This window comes from Bacillus rossius, chromosome 5, assembly GCF_032445375.1.
Source record: "Bacillus rossius redtenbacheri isolate Brsri chromosome 5, Brsri_v3, whole genome shotgun sequence".
In the NCBI taxonomy this organism is placed as follows: domain Eukaryota; kingdom Metazoa; phylum Arthropoda; class Insecta; order Phasmatodea; family Bacillidae; genus Bacillus; species Bacillus rossius.
Window position 1 is genome coordinate 45,989,762 of NC_086333.1, and position 18,997 is coordinate 46,008,758.

The following is an 18,997-nucleotide window of genomic DNA, read 5'->3' on the forward strand; positions in this document are numbered from 1 at the left end:
AGGACAATATTTAAACTGTGCTAAACGCAATTTCCTTTCTGTTGTTCTTGATTACATTCTTTAGCGTGTTTTTTATAACGGTAAATTTATATTGTTTGACCATGTTAAATTCATGGCTAGTAAAGAGAATTAACGTAAGATTTGAATGTGCCACAAACTTGGATTGTAAGGAGCTGAATTATTTCAATTGATGTTGTTATTGGATAAATATAAAATTGTTTGCTTTAGAAAAGGCACTAATTTGATTTGTGTACTTTGTATAAGTGATACAATATTGTTAATCTGTTCACAGAGACCTTGGGCACATCGCATGGTGCTAGTCATCCAAGTAATACCTCAGAAGTTTGTCAAGTCTGTTCATTCGTGTATTGAAGGGTGTGAAGTTGTTCCAAGTTTTGTCAGTAAAAAAGCTTTTACTTCACGAACTTTCGAACTTTTGAACCAAATCTCTGAGATTCCAACCCTTGTACTCCCGCCCTTCCGGACTGGAGGTAACAGTTTATTTTATTTATTCTACTATTCATTTTTTCTTGTGGAAAAAGGTTATTGCAATTAATTTCAAAAGTATCATTTCTTTTTATGCGAATAGTGTGATTGAAAATGTAAATAATTTATCCCTGTATATACCTAATAAGCAAGAAGTTTCACTTCAGTCGCGTGCGTGGACTGCACGCACGCACTTTTTTTTAAAAATCCAATATGGCGGTGCATCATCATTCCTGATGGTGAAATGAAACACATTCTGGCGGAAAAAAAAAAGTTTTATTGCGAGGACGATGACAGGGGTACAGTTGCAGTTGCGCTTAAGAGGCACCGACAAATAGAGATAGAGAGACACAACAAGACGGACAGTTATAGTTTATGTCATGTGGACTTGTCACAGTTTTTAAAAGCGGTAACAGCGGCACCCGAACTGTCCCTCACACAGCATCGCGTGATGTTGGTGCGTGAAGTTGTTCACAGACGCCGTCGAAAGAGCGACATGTTGCAGAAGGGCCGTCAAGGAGGAAAGGCAGGCAAAACCTTAGGTTGTGTTCCAGAATATACATTTTTTTTAAATGCTCATGTCTACCCTGATAATAAGAGTAATTGTGAAGCTTACAAGGTATAATAATATATTTATTTTTAAGAACACGTTTACAGCTATGGCTATACGAAGTATTTAGGTATTTTGTTTTTGACCGTGAGGTTCGAAAACAATATTGTGCTTTCAGAAATGTGGAAGGGGACCAGTGGAAATGATTTTCCTGCGGCCTTCAGGAGGCCTTTGAATATATATACTGTATAGAAGTCGCGAGTGGATAGGATTTACTCTACGTTTTTCAGGAGCGTATGATGAGCAGCTTGGGAACTTCACCGCTGCAGTGCGCTGCCGTAACGCCCTGTATCGTCTTAGTTGTTATTTACACGTTAGAGCGCAGCACTGTCGCCCGCTGTCATTCCCCGCACCACCCCATCCATAATTCACTGCAGCTCAAGGTCGTTCAGCGGGAGGGGGAAGGGGTGTTTGAAGAGTTCGACACTTCTCCGCTAGGGACCACCACAATTCGATGCCCTAGAGATGGTGGCGATTGCGGCAGGTGAATTAACCAACTACCTCAAAACCGTATTAGAAATTTTAACCTGGGCTGGCGACTTCTATACAGTATATATATTCAAAGTGGAGGCGAAGGACGGGTGGATGGATGGCGCGAGCGGAGTGCCGCGCCGAGCCGGGCGCCAGAGGCGCGCCTAGGCGCAGCCGGTCTGGTCGTGGACCGTGTAGTCCAGTCCCGGGGGCAGGAGCGCCTCGCCGGCGGCCAGGACGGCGACGGGCGGCGAGCGCTCGCGCGTGATCAGCAGCGCCGTGTCTGTCGACAAGGACCACATCACATGCATAACACATTAAGAATGATAAGGCATCTAGTGCGTGGCAAAAATCTCAATAGGCAATAGGAAATAAACTTCTAGCGCCTGCGGCATTGTCAACACACACTTCGTACGTGTACTGCATGTTGTATCTAACCCCCTCCAACGCATTTGATTCTGAATTGGACTTTTAGTAAGGATCCCTAATGTTATTGATAATATAATACAGCCTATAGCCTTCCTCGATAAATGTACTATCCAACACTGAAAGAATTTTTCAAATCGGACCAGTGGTTCCTGAGATTAGCGCGTTCAAACAAACAAACAAACAAACTCTTCAGCTTTATAATATTAGTATACATACCAACTCGAGTTTTAACGTCTTGTCCATGATAATGAGAGGTCATTGCAGACTTAACACATTAACATCACACAGTGGCGGTCCTGTGGGAGGGATGATGCCTCCCTCCTAATACCCCCATAACCCCTTATAGAACTTTTTAAAAAAAACTGTAGTGCTAATGGATTGTTAGAACCAATCTACCAATGTCCGCACCTGATCTTTCAAGTCGGTTAATTCTTTTAAAACTTCAGTACTCTTAAAAATCGGACAAAAAAAGGTTTTGATGTTGACTATTCAAGACGTCGGAAAGACGTTAAGATAGCCTTATTAAGGCTTTTATGACCCCCCCCCCCCCCCATCTAAGTAGGGCGTGTTTCACATCACTCTAAACTCTTCGGCCATTCGCCCCATTCCACCTCGAGGCGGCGCTGCTGAGGGTACTTCACGTGCAGGATCATCGCTACTGAGCGAGTTGAAAACATGTGTACGACCTGCTTCCCAAGACTGGTGCACGTCTTTGAAGCTGGTGCTGAACAGCATTTTTATTGTAAGTAAAAGAGAAAGTATTTGAAAGCTGACACTGATCGTCTGGGTTTAATTTCAACAACCACTAAGTATTTTGTCGCTGTCGCAAAGGTAACAGCTTTATTTTCCACGTTTAAAATCGCGCTGAAGTAAGAAATACTTTGTTTGATAACAGCTTTGTGTTACAACAATTTTTTGAGAGTATAGTACAAATGTACGTGTTACTGTTTGTGTAAATTTTCTTAATGGTGAAGTGAAATGACAGTTTTGGGTAAATATGCATTAACATAAATGGCATATTCATGAAAAAATTGCAATTGTACTTTTACACATGTCGTGTTATTTTTACTTGAGCATAAGAAAGAGTAAACATTTTATCAGCAAGAGTATGAAAAAAATTACACTAACATCGGTGAGAATTCTGATGCCACATACATTTGGTGTAAAATTGCACAGTTGTTTTACATAGTGGTTCAAATTAGTGTAATTTATATGGGAAACTGTTCAAAAAGAGTTAAAATTACAGGAGGATATCACCAAGAAACTTTCAAAACTATTCCAAGCATATAAACAAATGGAGCATATTTGAAATTGTTTTCAGTCCAATTTCACTGTGGCTTAGTTCACTAGAATAGTTTGCTAGTAAAATTTAACTTTATAGCGTTAAGCTGAACCGGAAAGCTAGTTTAATAAATATGACTATGAGAAATACCGTATGTCCATGAAAGAATGTCCCAGTATAAATACTAATAGTATTGTAGTAGCGTTGTAGTATTCTATATTGTAGTATGTTGGTTCAAAGTCACCATTAATGAATAATTTAAATAGTTTTATAAAAACGCATGTACGAGTACTGTACTGCGTTGTTTTGTTCTCGCTTGCAGCGCGAAAGAATGGCTATTTCCCCAATTAGTAGAGGGTAAACCTGTAAACTTGTTTTGGCAACAGGATAGAGCCACTCCACGTTGGAATCTCTTTGCTCAAGAGTGATTGAACGTCGAAGTCCATGATCGCTGGATTGGTCGTAATAGTCGTGACAACAGAGTTCTTTTCCGCTGACCTCCACGCTGACGTAACGCCATGCGATTTTTTTTCTTTGAGACTTTATGAAAGATCGAGTCTACGTTACACCACTACCTAATGATTTGCCAGAGTTGAGACACAGAATTGAAGAGGCTATTGCTTCCATTACTCCGGACTTGTTAACTAAAGTGTGGGAAGAATTGGACTTTAGGTTGGATGTGTGCCAAATAACTAAAGGTGCACATATTGAATATTTGTAAGAAAAACTAGTTTAGTTTACCTTCAATTTGATGTATGATATGTTGTGAAGAGTCTAAATTAAACTGTTGTAATATACAATTGAAACTAGGACATTTTTTATGGACATCCTGTGTAAAGTTGATTACTACTTACATTTCTCAGTGTTTTCTTCGCAGAAAGTCATCACTGCCAAACTGCTGTAGTCAGTATCCAATACATTCAAGTGAGTGTTTTCATCTGAAAATACATGAAACCGAACAAAATTAACCAGTGTAGTTATTAAAAAATATTTTTTTAATAAACGTGGCCTAATTTTTACCGATGATCAAACAGACCAAATTATGATGTGAATGCACAAAATACATTTGTAATTTTAATAATTCTTGCAATAGGGATGCTTTATTTAAGATAATTTTTTTAACATACGCCATTGCTTGTTATACTGTATGCAAAAATTAACCTCAATAGCGGACAAAAAAAGCGAGTATGCGAACACACAGAAACCAAACCACAATACGCCGATGTCAAAAGTTAATAACAAATATCCAGCACATATAATTCCGTGGAAGGAATTCGCCAGAAAAAAATATTACCGCTCAAACCATAGGCGTATATATCGAGGGGGAAGCCACCCCCCCCCCCCTACCCTTACGGAATCAAGAATCCCCTCACCGAAGGGGCCCGCTGGTGTTTGCACAAGCGTGACTGTGAAAAGAATTTGATGTCAAAACTATGTCTTATGGAAAACTTCCTGTATATTTTAAAGTTTTCTGCCTATTGCATGCACGTAGACCAATATAATGGCAGTATACAACATACGAGCCCCGAATACAGAGATGACATGTCGGTTAACCCCGCGTACAAAACTCCTACAAATTTGCGCCCCTGGCCAAAGACTAACACAGTGGGCTGACGACGAGACAGTTGCAACAAGAACAGCTGTGTAATGTGTGCTCGGAAGTAGTATACAATAGGGCATACTGGCACAGGCTTCTAGCCTGTGTATTTGAATGGGGTCATTGACCGATTGCTCTGGCGTCTCGGCGGCCTTGGATAACCTTCAAAATTTGCCTACAATTTGCCAAAAACCGTTAAAATTTCCAGTTTTTAAAAATTTCCTTAATAATACCAATGGCTAGAAAATTCCTAAAAGCAGCTTAAAATTCCTAAGAGCTAGCCTGTTGGTTGCCATGTTATCCTAATTTTCAAGGTCATGTCTTCGGTGGCTTAGAGCGGCTAGCTCTTAGGAATTTTAAGCTGCTTTTAGGAATTTTTGAAGACTAAAACGGGATATTTTTCCTCGAAACGGAAATTTTTCCCGCGAAATGGAAAAATTTTTAATTTTCATATTTTTTTAAGATTTTTGGCGGAATTTTTTTTCTTCAAAAAACTGGAAATTTTGACGGAATTTTGTTAATTTTGGGCAAATGTTGGCAAATTTAAGGCAAATTTGGGAATATTTTGAAGGTCAAGGTCATCCGAGATGGCTTCCTGACGTCAGAGCAATCGGTAATTGACCCCCATCCACAATGCACAGCCTAGAAGCCTGTGCCAGTATGCCCTATTAAATACTACTCTCGGATATTCATCTTTATGACATACAGTTTGACCAACAATGACGCATGTCTAGAAAGATTTATAAACAATATACATTATCATACATTTTGCATGGATTTGGATGAAGAAGAGACAATGTACGTCTTTGTACGTTTGTTTGTATTCTAATTTGAATTGAAATAATTGTTTTGGTTTGTCCTACAATATTGGGTGCATCAGACTTAAAAGAGTTATTTTTTAGCCCATTTTCACTAAAGGTTTCTGAGCAGACGTGTCATCACAATGTTCTTCAAATGTACCTAATTATTTCCTCTATCGCCACAGTGACATAAGCTACTCATTTGCACACTGCCCATTTAAAACTCCTGATTAAAATAAAATAACCAATTTCTTATGTGGACGAAACCAAATTTATGGATTATTTCAGGATAAATTCAACGCGGTTTGATAGCATTCCCTTAGAATCAAATCCCAGGCATTGACCGGCATATCCTGACTTCAATATTCTTCCATCAATTTATTCCATAAACATGGATATTTTCGTCATCTTTTAACTAACTTTTCCGCCGACTTGACATAAATTAAACTTCATAAAAAGCAAGTACAGAAGTACAGCACAATTCCGCGCGAAAAAAGGTGGTTTTGTTTATGTGCGCATTGGCGCAGTCAGCGACGTTTTAGAAAAATAGCCAAGAACCAAACACCTTGTGACGTCGCCAACTTATCAGGCGTAGCGAACATGTGTGGCCAGTGACCCCTGAGATACAGCTGGCTATATTTAACTCGTATAACAATTACGAACATAGCCAGCATAGCGCCTTGTGTGGCCGTAGCTTAAGAGTTGGCCCAGTCCCTGTTAAGATTTTAATCAGTATATTTACAACATGGAAATACGTCCTGAAGTTAATGTGTAAAATTTTTAACGACGAATAAAAGTCCCCCGGTAATCGTGTTTTCAAGTTAACTGTGACGACATACCCCGTATACTGCCAAGTTCGAAAAACCACATTTGATTTATTTGCTTTTTATATAGGCCAAGATAGCTATGGATTTAAAAAGCAGCTCACGCCAACATATGTTCAGTATGAACATTTTTAAAATATAAAAAGTCACGTCATACTAACTGTAAAACTTTTTTGATATTAGATCATTTTGGCCATTTTATGAAATTATTTTAGTGTTTAGTTTAACAGGTTTTCTTATAAACATATTGTTACGATCGCGCTTGGCTGCAGTGCTTGGCGTCGCCGCGCTCGTTCGGCCTGTCTGCGCCCCCCTTCCACCCGTATCCTCTCCCTGGTATCTTTTGTCATACTATCTCGCAACATCCTGACCGTCGCAGCGCGCACCTGCCTCAGATCGAGTTACTTAAAAGAGGCCGCACTGCGGAATAAAAGGACTTAGACATGATTATCGGCGCGTTTTGTGGGAACCCGATGCTTGTTGCGTTTATCGGCGTTCTTTGAGCAGCCGCCGCGTCCTTCGAGGACTCACGGCGCGTTTCTGGGAATTTCGACGGCGAAGGTCGCGCGATATCTCGGAGACATGCCCGATTGTTCTGGACGGGAACCCAAGGGCTATATAAGGAGGTTGGGCCGACCTTCGAGAGGAGTTCAGTGGGGAGTTCTCCCGCGGCGGAGTTTCCGGGCGATAGTGCCGCGGGTGCGGCAGAGTGGCGAAGTCCTTGGACGAAGGTTCCAGGGCAGGGAGTGAGAGAGTTCAGTGGAGTCGGGAGCTTTCCCGCGGTGGAGTTTCCGGGCGATAGAGTCGCGGGCGCGGCGGAGTCGAGCGGATCCTCGGCGAAGAGGAAGTGCGTCGGCAGCGGCAGAGTGTGGCGACGGAGTCCCGCGGCGGAGACCCACGAGGGGTGCTGCGGCGAGAGTTGCGCCAAAGGTGTGGCCCAGAGAGGCGTGCGGAACGAGTAACTGGGGAATTTACATTTATTTAAGTGTAATTAATTATTTGCCAATTTAGAAGATTATTTGTAAGACATAAGTAGTGGCCATCAATAAAACTGTGTGTGTGAAATAAAATCTATTAATTGGGCTATCCTTTACGAACCCCTGCGGAAAATCGTAACATTTTGGTGTCAGAAGTGGGATAGCCCTAATTAATAGATTTAGGATTCAGTTAAGAAATAGGATTTAGTTTTTCGAGAGTAAAGTTAGAATTTAGAAGTTTAGTGAATTTGTAATTTTCTAGAGCTAGTTTGAGTTTACTGTAGTCAGTGATAGTTTTGAATGTAATAGAGTTATTGGTATTTTAATTAGAAGGTTCGTCTAGGTCATTTAAAATTAAGAACAGTATTTAAAAAATTATTATTATTTAGGTTGTTTAATTATTAGTAAATTCTTTAAAGAGAGATGGCTACTGAAGGGCTTACTGACGAGCAATACAAGGAGATAAGGGTTGCCCTAGAAGAAATAAGAGCCACTTGGGAGAACTATAACAAAGAAATGGTAACCAAAATCGAGAACTATACGGAAGAAATGAAGAGTGGAAGGAATGAGAGTAAGAACCACCATGAAGAAAAGAAGAGCGGGTCAAATATAAGCCTAGAGGAAATGATGAAGGGTCAGGATGAACTGAAGCATGGCCAAGAAGAAATGAGGAATGAAATGAAGACCGAAGTGAAGATAAGCATAGAAGAGAAGAACAGCCAAGAGAAAAACAGCGAAGAGAAGAACGGCGAACAGAAGACCGGTCAGGAGAAGAACAGCGAAGAGAAGAACAGAGAAATGAAGACCAGCCAAGAGGAGACCTGCCAAGAAGAGAACAGCGAAGAGAATAACAGTGAAGAGAAGAACAACAAAGAGAAGACTAGCGAAGAGAAGACCAGCGAAGAGGAGACCTGCCGAGAGGTGACCAGTCAAGAGAATAGTGAAGAGAACAGCGAAGAGAACAGCGAAGAACACTGCGAAGAGGACAGCGAAGAACACTGCGAAGAGGACATTAGCCAAGGAGAGGAGAACAGCCAGGACATGAAGATGAAAGAAGAGCTGAAGAAAAGCTTAGAAGTAGTGAAGATGGGTTACAAAGTAAGGAATATTGAACGAGAAGAAATGAAGATAAACCAAAGAGAGAGGGCAAAATGCACAGAAGAGCTGAAGAAAAGCCGAGAAGAGATGTACATGAGTCAAGAAGAGATAGAGAAGTGCAAAGAAGAAACGAAGGAAGACCAAGAAGAGACACAGGAAGACCAAGAAGATGTGAAGAAGGACCAAGAACAGTGGAAGAAAGACCGAGAAGAGAAAATGAGAACACAAAGAGTGAAGAAGATGGTGCAAGGAGTAACTGAGTGCAGTCCAGACAATATTCATAAGAACAAAGAGGGAATGAGGAACCAAGAAGAGACGAAGAAGAGCTGGGAAGAAATGCTTTGTGAACGAGTAGTTATGAGAGAACAAACAGAGAGAAAAAGGGAAGAAACAAGCGAACCATTGGGAGGCAACGAGCAATGCTTTCAAGAGTATCGGGTCCGTCCAAGGACACGGTCGGCCCGTCTCGGGCAGCTGACTGAACGACATTGGGCATCAGCAACGCAGAAGTGTCACTGGGTGACGAGAGAAGCAACATCTACTGCGAGAGAGGGTGACCTGGTGAGACTGTACAGCCCGCGATGGAGAAAAGGCAGGAGGCCTAAACTTCGAGTAGCATGGGGACCTCCAGGAGGAGATGCATTACCTGTTCGGGACGAACAGGTTTAAGGAGGGGGCAATGTTACGATCGCGCTTGGCTGCAGTGCTTGGCATCGCCGTGCTCGTTCGGCCTGTCTGCGCCCCCCTTCCACCCGCATCCTCTCCCTGGTATCTCGTGTCATACTGTCTCGCAACATCCTGACCGTCGCAGCGCGCACCTGCCTCAGATCGAGTTACTTAAAAGAGGCCGCACTGCGGAATAAAAGGACTTAGACATGATTATCGGCGCGTTTTGTGGGAACCCGATGCTTGTTGCGTTTATCGGCGTTCTTTGAGCAGCCGCTGCGTCCTTCGAGGACTCACGGCGCGTTTCTGGGCATTTCGACGGCGAAGGTCGCGCGATATCTCGGAGACATGCCCGATTGTTCTGGACGGGAACCCAAGGGCTATATAAGGAGGTTGGGCCGACCTTCGAGAGGAGTTCAGTGGGGAGTTCTCCCGCAGCGGAGTTTCCGGGCGATAGTGCCGCGGGTGCGGCAGAGTGGCGAAGTCCTTGGACGAAGGTTCCAGGGCAGGGAGTGAGAGAGTTCAGTGGAGTCGGGAGCTTTCCCGCGGTGGAGTTTCCGGGCGATAGAGTCGCGGGCGCGGCGGAGTCGAGCGGATCCTCGGCGAAGAGGAAGTGCGTCGGCAGCGGCAGAGTGTGGCGACGGAGTCCCGCGGCGGAGACCCACGAGGGGTGCTGCGGCGAGAGTTGCGCCAAAGGTGTGGCCCAGAGAGGTGTGCGGAACGAGTAACTGGGGAATTTACATTTATTTAAGTGTAATTAATTATTTGCCAATTTAGAAGATTATTTGTAAGACATAAGTAGTGGCCATCAATAAAACTGTGTGTGTGAAATAAAATCTATTAATTGGGCTATCCTTTACGAACCCCCGCGGAAAATCGTAACAATATATAGTAAGCTCTCCTATTTCTAGAAGCGCCATGCAAGGTGATTTGGTATTTAATGTCGATTGTGTTAAACATAATATTTTTTTGGGCATTTAATTTTAGTGTATAGTTTAATATATTCAAGTTGTAACATATTTGAGGCTGATGGTAACTACGAACCATGCCGCCACGAAAGGCCATACGCATTTGTTTTGAGTTGGAGTTTAGTTTTCATTAAAAGATGCCCACAAGTTAATGATTCTTTATTTATACCAGATAACACTCAATACTGGGTCCTCCTGAAAATTGTTGAAACGTTTCTTTGCTATTAATTTTTTATGGACTGACGTCGGGCTTAGATTAGTTCGTTCATGTATTTTATTTTGTAATGTTTTTGGTGCCTCGTTTAAATCTGACTGCTCCTAGAAAGTCGTGGAGTTTGTCACTGTCGTTAGGGGACAGTGACAACCTATTGAAAATATTTGGAAACAAAATGTGAATCGGAACACTGAGGAGACTATATATATATATATATATATATATATATATATATGAACATTTTTATAACGACCGAACTTAAAAAAATAACTTCCATTAATTACGGAAATAGCAATAGCTCTGTCGTTACTATATATATATGTGTGTGTGTGTGTGTGTGTAGGTGTGTGTGTGTAGGTGTGTGTGTGTTATGTCTTACTGTTAAAAATAATAACACAAAGCTTTGGTATTTCCGTTATTAATGAAAGTTTTTTTAAGTTATGTCATTACAAAAATATTCATCAAAATAAAAATATTTTTTTAGACCATCAATAGGATATCTTGTGTAGAGACACAGACGTAACAATAGGACGAATATAAAAATCAACTGAATCTTGGAAAACTATTAAAACTATTTTTCAAACACAATTAATGAATCCACGTGTCTAAAATTATACACTCTCAAAGATGTATACATGTATGAACTATCATTAAAAATTATTTAATTAATAAACTTTTTAGATTTGCATGTGCTTGCAGTTATAAGCCTTACATATAATTCTGTGTAAATTCTTTGTTATGGGTCGTAAATAAATGTAACTGGCTGCTAGTTTGAGATGAAAGACAGATGTCAAATACGATACAAACAGCACTCCAAGGAATAACATCACAATTGAAAGTAAAGAAGAAAGTATTTCTTTTTAAGTGATATAGGCAATACAATATTATGTATTGAAGTTTTACACTCAAGCAATAGAATTAGAGTACTTAAATGGTGGCGAAGTGATTTAAAATGAGTTGAGCTCTAGATCTCTACCGCATTTCTTCTTTTTTTCGTTACTCATGAAAAATATTTAATTAAAGAATACGTTTCAGAGCCAGAGCGCCATTTTAATATGTTACTTACAAGTAAAAAGTCCTTCGTGTTGGCAGGTGAATCTTGCCTCCTTGGATTCTGGGTTGAGTTTACGCACCATGACCGATATGCTCCCATCTTCACCAGACCTGGTCACAGAGGAAGATAACGTTTAAATATCGCTGGAGGGTGCGTCTTCAGAAATATACGTAATGCACTCCCAGCAAAAATAATATTAATAATTTGATACCAATAGTTCACGTGAACGTTATTTTCTACCAAGCAGATAAGATGTGCTATAAGCCTACTCTATATATGAAAGATGATTAGAGTATTTTTTTAATTCACTTGTATAGATAACCTCAGTGTCAACGAGGCCTAAAACTATAAAACCCTTACTAAATTAATTTAAATTGTTTGCCATAAATATAGACGACAAAGTGATGTAAGTTTATTTTTATAACTAAAGAAACACTGCGTTGTGAAAATAATTAAGATTAGTACGTAGCCATGTATATATTATTTTAAAAAAATTGTCAATAACAAACTTTTCAAAGTTTTTTTAAAATTAATTAAATAACACGTTACATATTTAACAACTCTAAAGTTTTTATCAGAAATAATGTATACATAACTCAATATTCTGCAAGTGATCCTAGCCAGTCACATTGGAAGCTTGTTTTTAATAGCTCAGCACATCTAAATATTTGAGATGAAGATACAAACATTAACACCTTTAAGTCATACTGAAATTTTTTTGGGAGATCTGTATAAATTCAAGCTTTAGCATCCTTCCACTACATTCTTAAGCCTGGTGAACTTTAGACATTCGTTGAGGTAAGGTGACAATGTTTCATTGTTGGTAATGTTACGTGAGGGGAATATCGGATTCGAACGAATACCCGTTTGGTTTCAATCTGCGTCTATTTATTCACTTATATTCAAGCAAGTATTTTCTCATCTTTCTTGCATACATGCATGGTCTCGAATTTAAAAAAAAAAATCTGACCAAGGTCTGTACAAATATGAATATAACACAGTTATGCTGCTATTTACACGTGTCATTGGAGCTTGACTCGACGATAACTCGCTCGCTGTTAGGGAACTCGTATTTGCACCACTGTATCTGAACAATCTTTCGCCACTACCAACTTGCGCAGCAGTGATGCTCCTATTACTAGCAGAATAGTGTTCTTGTCACTGCGTAATCGTAGTCTTCCCCAAAATTCACACTCAGGTATCGCTAGACAAAAAAAAATGCCAAAGATGTGTAACATTTAGCCTTGGTAACAGACAAATTCGTGTGTTCTCATATTGCAAATACACTTATAATATGAAATCAGACACGTAATTTGACGAAGAACTCTTTAAAATAATATCAAACGAGACAAATCTAGTGTATTCAGCTACATTTATGGACGCGCCGCTAGAATTCGCTGCTGGAGCAATTTTATCGTGTCGAAACATTCCATTTTCAGGCCGAAAGTTTAAAATATAGAATGAAACGGCTTCAATAAAAGTGGAAAAGACTTGAAAAAGTACAAAACCCCAGCTCAGGAAATTATTTTAGACAAGTTTACTAAAATACTGTCCATCTTGTTAAAATTCACCAAACAGTTAATACTACAAAATTTCCCTTTAGCTTTGTGAACTTTGGTTCGTGCCATCCGCCACAGATGGCAGCACCGTGGTTACACATTTCCGTTCCATGCGACTTCCTTTACATTCACGAAATTACTCCTACAAAATTCCGCATACCGAGAACTAAGAAGTTACAGAAAAAGAAATGGCTAAACAACTTTTTATAAGTATTATTTGTAATACTTATTGGACTACAGTAATATATTTCCTCCCAACTATTGGCCTCTTACATAGAAGCAAAAGGTATTGTCTTTTCCTGTTACTGTAAGCATATATTTCATACATCGACGTGCGTGTTTCATACATTTCATAAAATTAGAATTTTTTTAAAGAAATCATAAAATTATTAAATTAAGAATTAAATTATTAAAATTAATTAATTAAAATCCAAAATATAAATGTTCAGTTTCTTCAAACAAAATCGTTACTTAAAGTTCTAAAATTTCGCTATTCTCTGAGATTTTATTTAAGCGTTACAGTAAGTTTTCTTTTAAAATTCAGTTATAAATATACATAATGGTTGTACTGGACCACTCCTTCATAAAATCCTGGCCACGGCCTCGGTGGTCAGAGGCCAGAACTGTCCAGATGTGCGGCTGGCGGTAGTTTCAGAGAACATGCTGGACCTGGTATGCCCAGGGCGGGATTGGTAGTCTTGGACTGCAAACCGCCAAGGATTCTTTCACCAAATAACAGCGGATAGTAATAGCATTTGAGTGACGATATTTGACAGCATTTTTTTTTTTTTACGTCTCGGGCATTACCGTGGATTTCTCGGCGACATATCGAAATTAATGTTAACTGGCTTGACTTGATGTAAGCTTTTGGACATACGCCATTGCTTAGCACATGTATGCCTGTAGAAGAAAACTACAAAAAAACACAAATGACAAAAAACACAAATCAAGCAAAAAATTGCTGTTGTCAGGATTTAACACCACACAACAGGAATATGGTCGACAAACATGTTTGTTTTTCTTTGTTTGTCGACCATATTCCTGTTGTGGAGTATTGTGTGGTGTTAAAATCCTGACAAACAAAGAAAATAAAACATGTTTGTCGACCATATTCATGTTGTGGATTATTGTGTGGTGTTAAATCCTGACAACAGCAATTTTTTGCTTAATTTGTGTTTTTTGTCATTTGTGTTTTTTTTGTAGTTTTCCTCTACAGACATACATGTGCTAAGCAATGGCGTATGTCCAAAAGCTTACATCAAGTCATGCACTCCCATTGCACAAATCTTTCAAAGATAATAACTGGCTTGAATCTAAGCATCAGTCACGTAGAGCTGTGGAACTGTTAAAAAAACATGAGTCCACGTGTTTTACGTTTATATTCATCCCAAGCGTAGGATTTGTATCGCGTTATGAAAATGACATGAGGTACCTGGAAAGCTACAAACTGAGGAAAGTATAGTTACTGTTCTTTTTCAAGGGGTAATTTTCTAAATTATTTTCCATCTATAATTTTGTTATGTATGCGGTGATATACAATTAATCAATAATATAACAATAGTTGTTGGTAGTTTATAAATGGTAGAGATATCATTCAATGGTTTTAATAACCTTATAGAGCCATTTAAATTTCAGCCCTAGCATTAAATGAGATAAGTTTTTGAAACAACCGTTTGTATGTAAGGTTTGTCATAAAACTAATCACATTTAGGATATGAAACGGAAAAAAAAATATGTTTTCTCAAAACCCTGAAAATCTCCAGTTTCTAGGATTTTTGGTAAATCAAATTTTTTATTGATTTACGTTTCCTGTCACAAAAATAAGGGGATAAATGACAAATGACAGGCGCAAACGTTTAATTAACAACTGTAACTACACAGTTATTGGTTTCCGCTCATGTTATGATTAAAATATTTTAAAAAATGGCCTTATTTTTTTTAAAACCATCAAATAAACACTCATTGAACAGATGAAACCATTTATAAAAAAAATTCTACAAAATTACATGATGAATTTATGGAAGAATAATAATTTAAGATACTACCCTCTAAGCGGTCCGAACACAATATATGCTCGCACTTAATTTGAATTAGCTTCAAATCAATAACATCTGGTTGATAATAAGTTGTAATCGCTCGTCTTAAATCTCTGGAGACTTTTTGTTTGTTTCTGTGACTGAATTCCATAGTTTTATAATAGTAATTCATTAATTTAACAGCCAGTAACCACTTACTAGAAGAATTTTCAGTTATCTGCATTTCACTGATTCAAATAATAACTGATTCAGATTAAGTATAGGTATGTAATTACTGCTGATGAATATACTTAATTATATACCAGTGGGAGGTAAATTTTCAGCCTTGACGACAAAGCAAAATCCACCTTGATGTGATTTCACTTTTTTTTTACACGGCCAAAGAATTATATGTATTATTGGAAGCTGATTCTAAGTTAAAAACTGTGTGTTTCCGTGACACACACTAAAAGTTTAATTTATTTGAAGTATTTATAAGAAATGTTTTTGTTAAACAGATACAAATTGTATAATTTTGTAGAAGTAAAATAAAAAATTCATTATTTTGGAGTGCTTAAGGTAGACAAAATTGATGAATTCTTTATAGCTGAGCAGAGATTTTAATTTCGTATTGAATGTCTAATTAACTTTTAGTCATACAATATCTCTACATCCATACAATTAAACGTGAAAGATACAGTGACTAAAAAATTGACGTGGATTTCTAAATGTTCACTAGACTTATATGTCGATCTTAAAAATTATCTACGCGTTTAGTAGGCGATTGAGTTATCACAGCCAATGAAATGGAAATTATGAAAACCACTTTTCTGTGTTCACAAATAAGCCTAGTAAGATACAACACTGTGGTCTTGTCATTAATGGATTAAGTGGCATAATGTTTTGTGAAATAACGGGAAATTCGTTTCTTTTTTTTAGCAGAAATAAAATAAAACGTCATTAAAACTTTCATTTTAGTCTTAAAATATCGTGTAGTTTTCAAATTTGTTCACGTTTTAAGCTATAAATGTCGTTTGTTCTTTAAAACTTGTATAATAAAAGGCAACATTTTTTGTCACTTTGTGATTACCAAATAATAACTTTCCAAAAATTCTACATTATATGTAGAACAGTAAGGTTGAAACTCTATTGCACTAACGATAATTATATACATATTATTATGCATTAAAATAAAAGTATATGCTCCTCACCTCTATTCCAATCACGTTTGGCTATGTCGTATAATGTTTTCCGCCTAATTTTTCCTGCAAATTTGTAGCATATATTGCTGTAAAACTGTCATTAAAATTCCATTTTTTTTCTTGTGGACTATATATATATTAGTGTCTCAAAGACGTTCAGTCAAGTGGAGAATTAAAAATTATAAATCACTATGAAATATGTAAAAGCTAGAAGGACATTCATTGCGAATAGCTTATAGGTATGTTCCTTGGGTGGGATTCAATACGCTATCTCAAAACATTTGTAATTCATAAACATGAGAATAAAACATTTTAGATTTGTTTGTAAGGTTTGCCACAAAACTATTTTGTTTCTTTAGAGAACCATGATTTAAAATGTCAAACATAATGAAGTATTTATTTTTTTTGTAAAAACTTGAAACAAAGAAAAAATTTCTATAATATGTACGAATGTACATTCAATCTTGAAATGATAATACTTACAGGTACTGAGACTATTAAACTACTCACGTAATGTTGTAGAATGAGGCGATCATTTTGAGTTGGTCATTTTCTAACTCAGAGAAGGTCAGCTGGTCACATTTTGTGCCAGAAAACCCTGGAAACTCCGCTACTTTCTGTATATACCACGTGTCAATGAACTGGAACATAGAGAGAGACAATGAGGACACTTCACTGTAAGGAAAGAAGTGGGGCAGGAAAACATTGATTTAAGATTAAATCAAGCAAAATATATGTTTAAAAATGACAAAACAAAGCATGTAAAGTTTTTATACTTTTACATTATCACATTATTATTAAAAACTATATACACTATGTATTGAAGTCTCTGTATGTATACTATACGTTTACTGTGTGGTGTTGGTAAAACACATAAATTATAATATTTTCTACTCATTAAACATACCAAAACAATTACATTTAATGTAGAGCTACGTTGATTTTGGGTGTTAATTGCTTGTTTTGCAGGTAAACGTTTATAATAAAAAATATATTAGGTAAATTTATAGCCAAATATACTTGTTTGCAATTGTGTAAAACTTGATTGAATCAAAATTGGCTCTTTTGTGTGGGAGAAAGATCGGCCTTTAATAATAAAATTAAGTTGCTTAGCTTTTTATATTCAGTTCAAACAAATATTTAGGTGGCTCAAATGTGAGCTTTAGTTCTCGAGCTATCACAGAAATAAATTTTAAATGTGTTATTAAAGTGTTTGTTATTATAAAAAACAAAATCTAATGCAAAAGGTGTGGACAGGATTGCTATTGTTCTAGTAAAAAAAGTATTGCTTTACATAATTAACTCATTATGATGTTAATTTGATTACTCATTACATTATGAAATCTATCCCTTTTGGTTTGTAAATATGCCATATTTTGCCATTTAGACTTTAAAATATTCACACCAAATACGTAAGCTATAAGGGTTGATAAAGATGATTTGCCCAGAGCACTGGCTGCCTAAAATCGGGACCTTTTTATGATTCTATAAGAGCGTTTAAACGTCACGCAAGTATTCATTAATCGTGACCTTTACGGCTCGAAAATAACATTTTAGTTAAAACGGCTTGACCCGGTTAGCTATTCTCTGTTCACCCTACGCATCCAACTTTTGACATAGATCGATTTTTGGCTTTTTTTTTCCAGTGTATTGCGTATTCATATTTTTTGTCCGTTGTTGAGGTTTATCTGTGACATATAGTGTGTACCCGGCAAAGGCATACGTCTGAAAAAAATTTGAAGTCAGTATTTTTCATTGCAAGAATCATTAAAATAACATAATTGTGTTGAACTTAGGTTTAACTTTCCATCTACATCGAGATCATTAAAGACAGATGATAGTGTGCGTGCAGACGTACACTGTTAACAATATTCGCCTTCAATTTACGAAGAACGCTGGTTACAAATTACCCAGGGATATTCGTAAATGTATTGCTTTGTTCACAAATGTTCGGTTGCTGAGTTCAATTACTTTAAATATAAATCAAAAAGAATATTCTCGGTATACTAAAAAAACATTCAAAAACTGGTTAAGTCTACGTTAGGAACACACTTATTTCGTCCGACTGTGTGTTCACGTTTGTTTAGAACGAAACGTACAATCCCGAAATCGAAATGCGACGTAGTTTCTACTGAGATGCAGTTATCTGAAATTACGAATAACTTTGCGTTTATTCGAGTTAAATTATTCGCTTAAAAGTCTGTAAATTTTTTGTAATTTCTTACAGTGTGACCTACCCCTGAGTTTGTGACCCAGCAACAACTGCAAGAGAGCTGTTGGAATAAATTTAAAAGAAAACGTCTGTTTTTAAGGGTAGTGAAAAAAAAAATGAAATGAAATAACCATCTCGGCGCGTGAGACTGGGCCTTAAAAGTAGTAGTATTTTCCGTACCGCAGGGATGTCGAAGTTGGCCTTCGCTCCTCTGTCCACGCAAGAGGAAGCGAGGGCGGAAGAAGCCGCCAGAAGACACGCCAGAGCCACGAGACGCACAGCCATGGCGGACGGACGACAGTCTGCCTGCTTCCACGGCGACGCCACCCCCTTATATACTCTCCTGATGGCTTCAGCCTTGTCCTTGGAGGAGAACTCGCGGAGTCGCGTCAGGGGTTGGCAAACTCTTGGGTGGTCGCTGCTTCCTGAAGCACAGCTCTCTTGATCACTTGCTAAGAACTGTCAAACTTTGCTTCCAACGAACGCATTGCAATGAAAGATCGTTAAATAACGTTGGCGTGTTGTGCCAACAC

The 18,997-nt window shown here is 38.0% G+C and overlaps 1 protein-coding gene across 1 annotated transcript; it reads right to left on the reverse strand.

Annotated features, from left to right (window-relative positions):
* Positions 1–743: 743 nt before the first annotated feature.
* LOC134532356 (uncharacterized) lies at positions 744–18,766 on the reverse strand. The gene is made up of 5 exons (XM_063368786.1): positions 18,645–18,766; positions 16,763–16,893; positions 11,489–11,586; positions 4,133–4,216; positions 744–1,850 (listed from the first exon to the last, which is right to left on the reverse strand). Exons 1-5 carry the CDS (start codon positions 18,747–18,749, stop codon positions 1,732–1,734), a joined length of 537 nt encoding a protein of 178 aa, XP_063224856.1. The 5' UTR covers positions 18,750–18,766; the 3' UTR covers positions 744–1,731.
* Between the last annotated feature and the right edge of the window lie 231 nt (positions 18,767–18,997).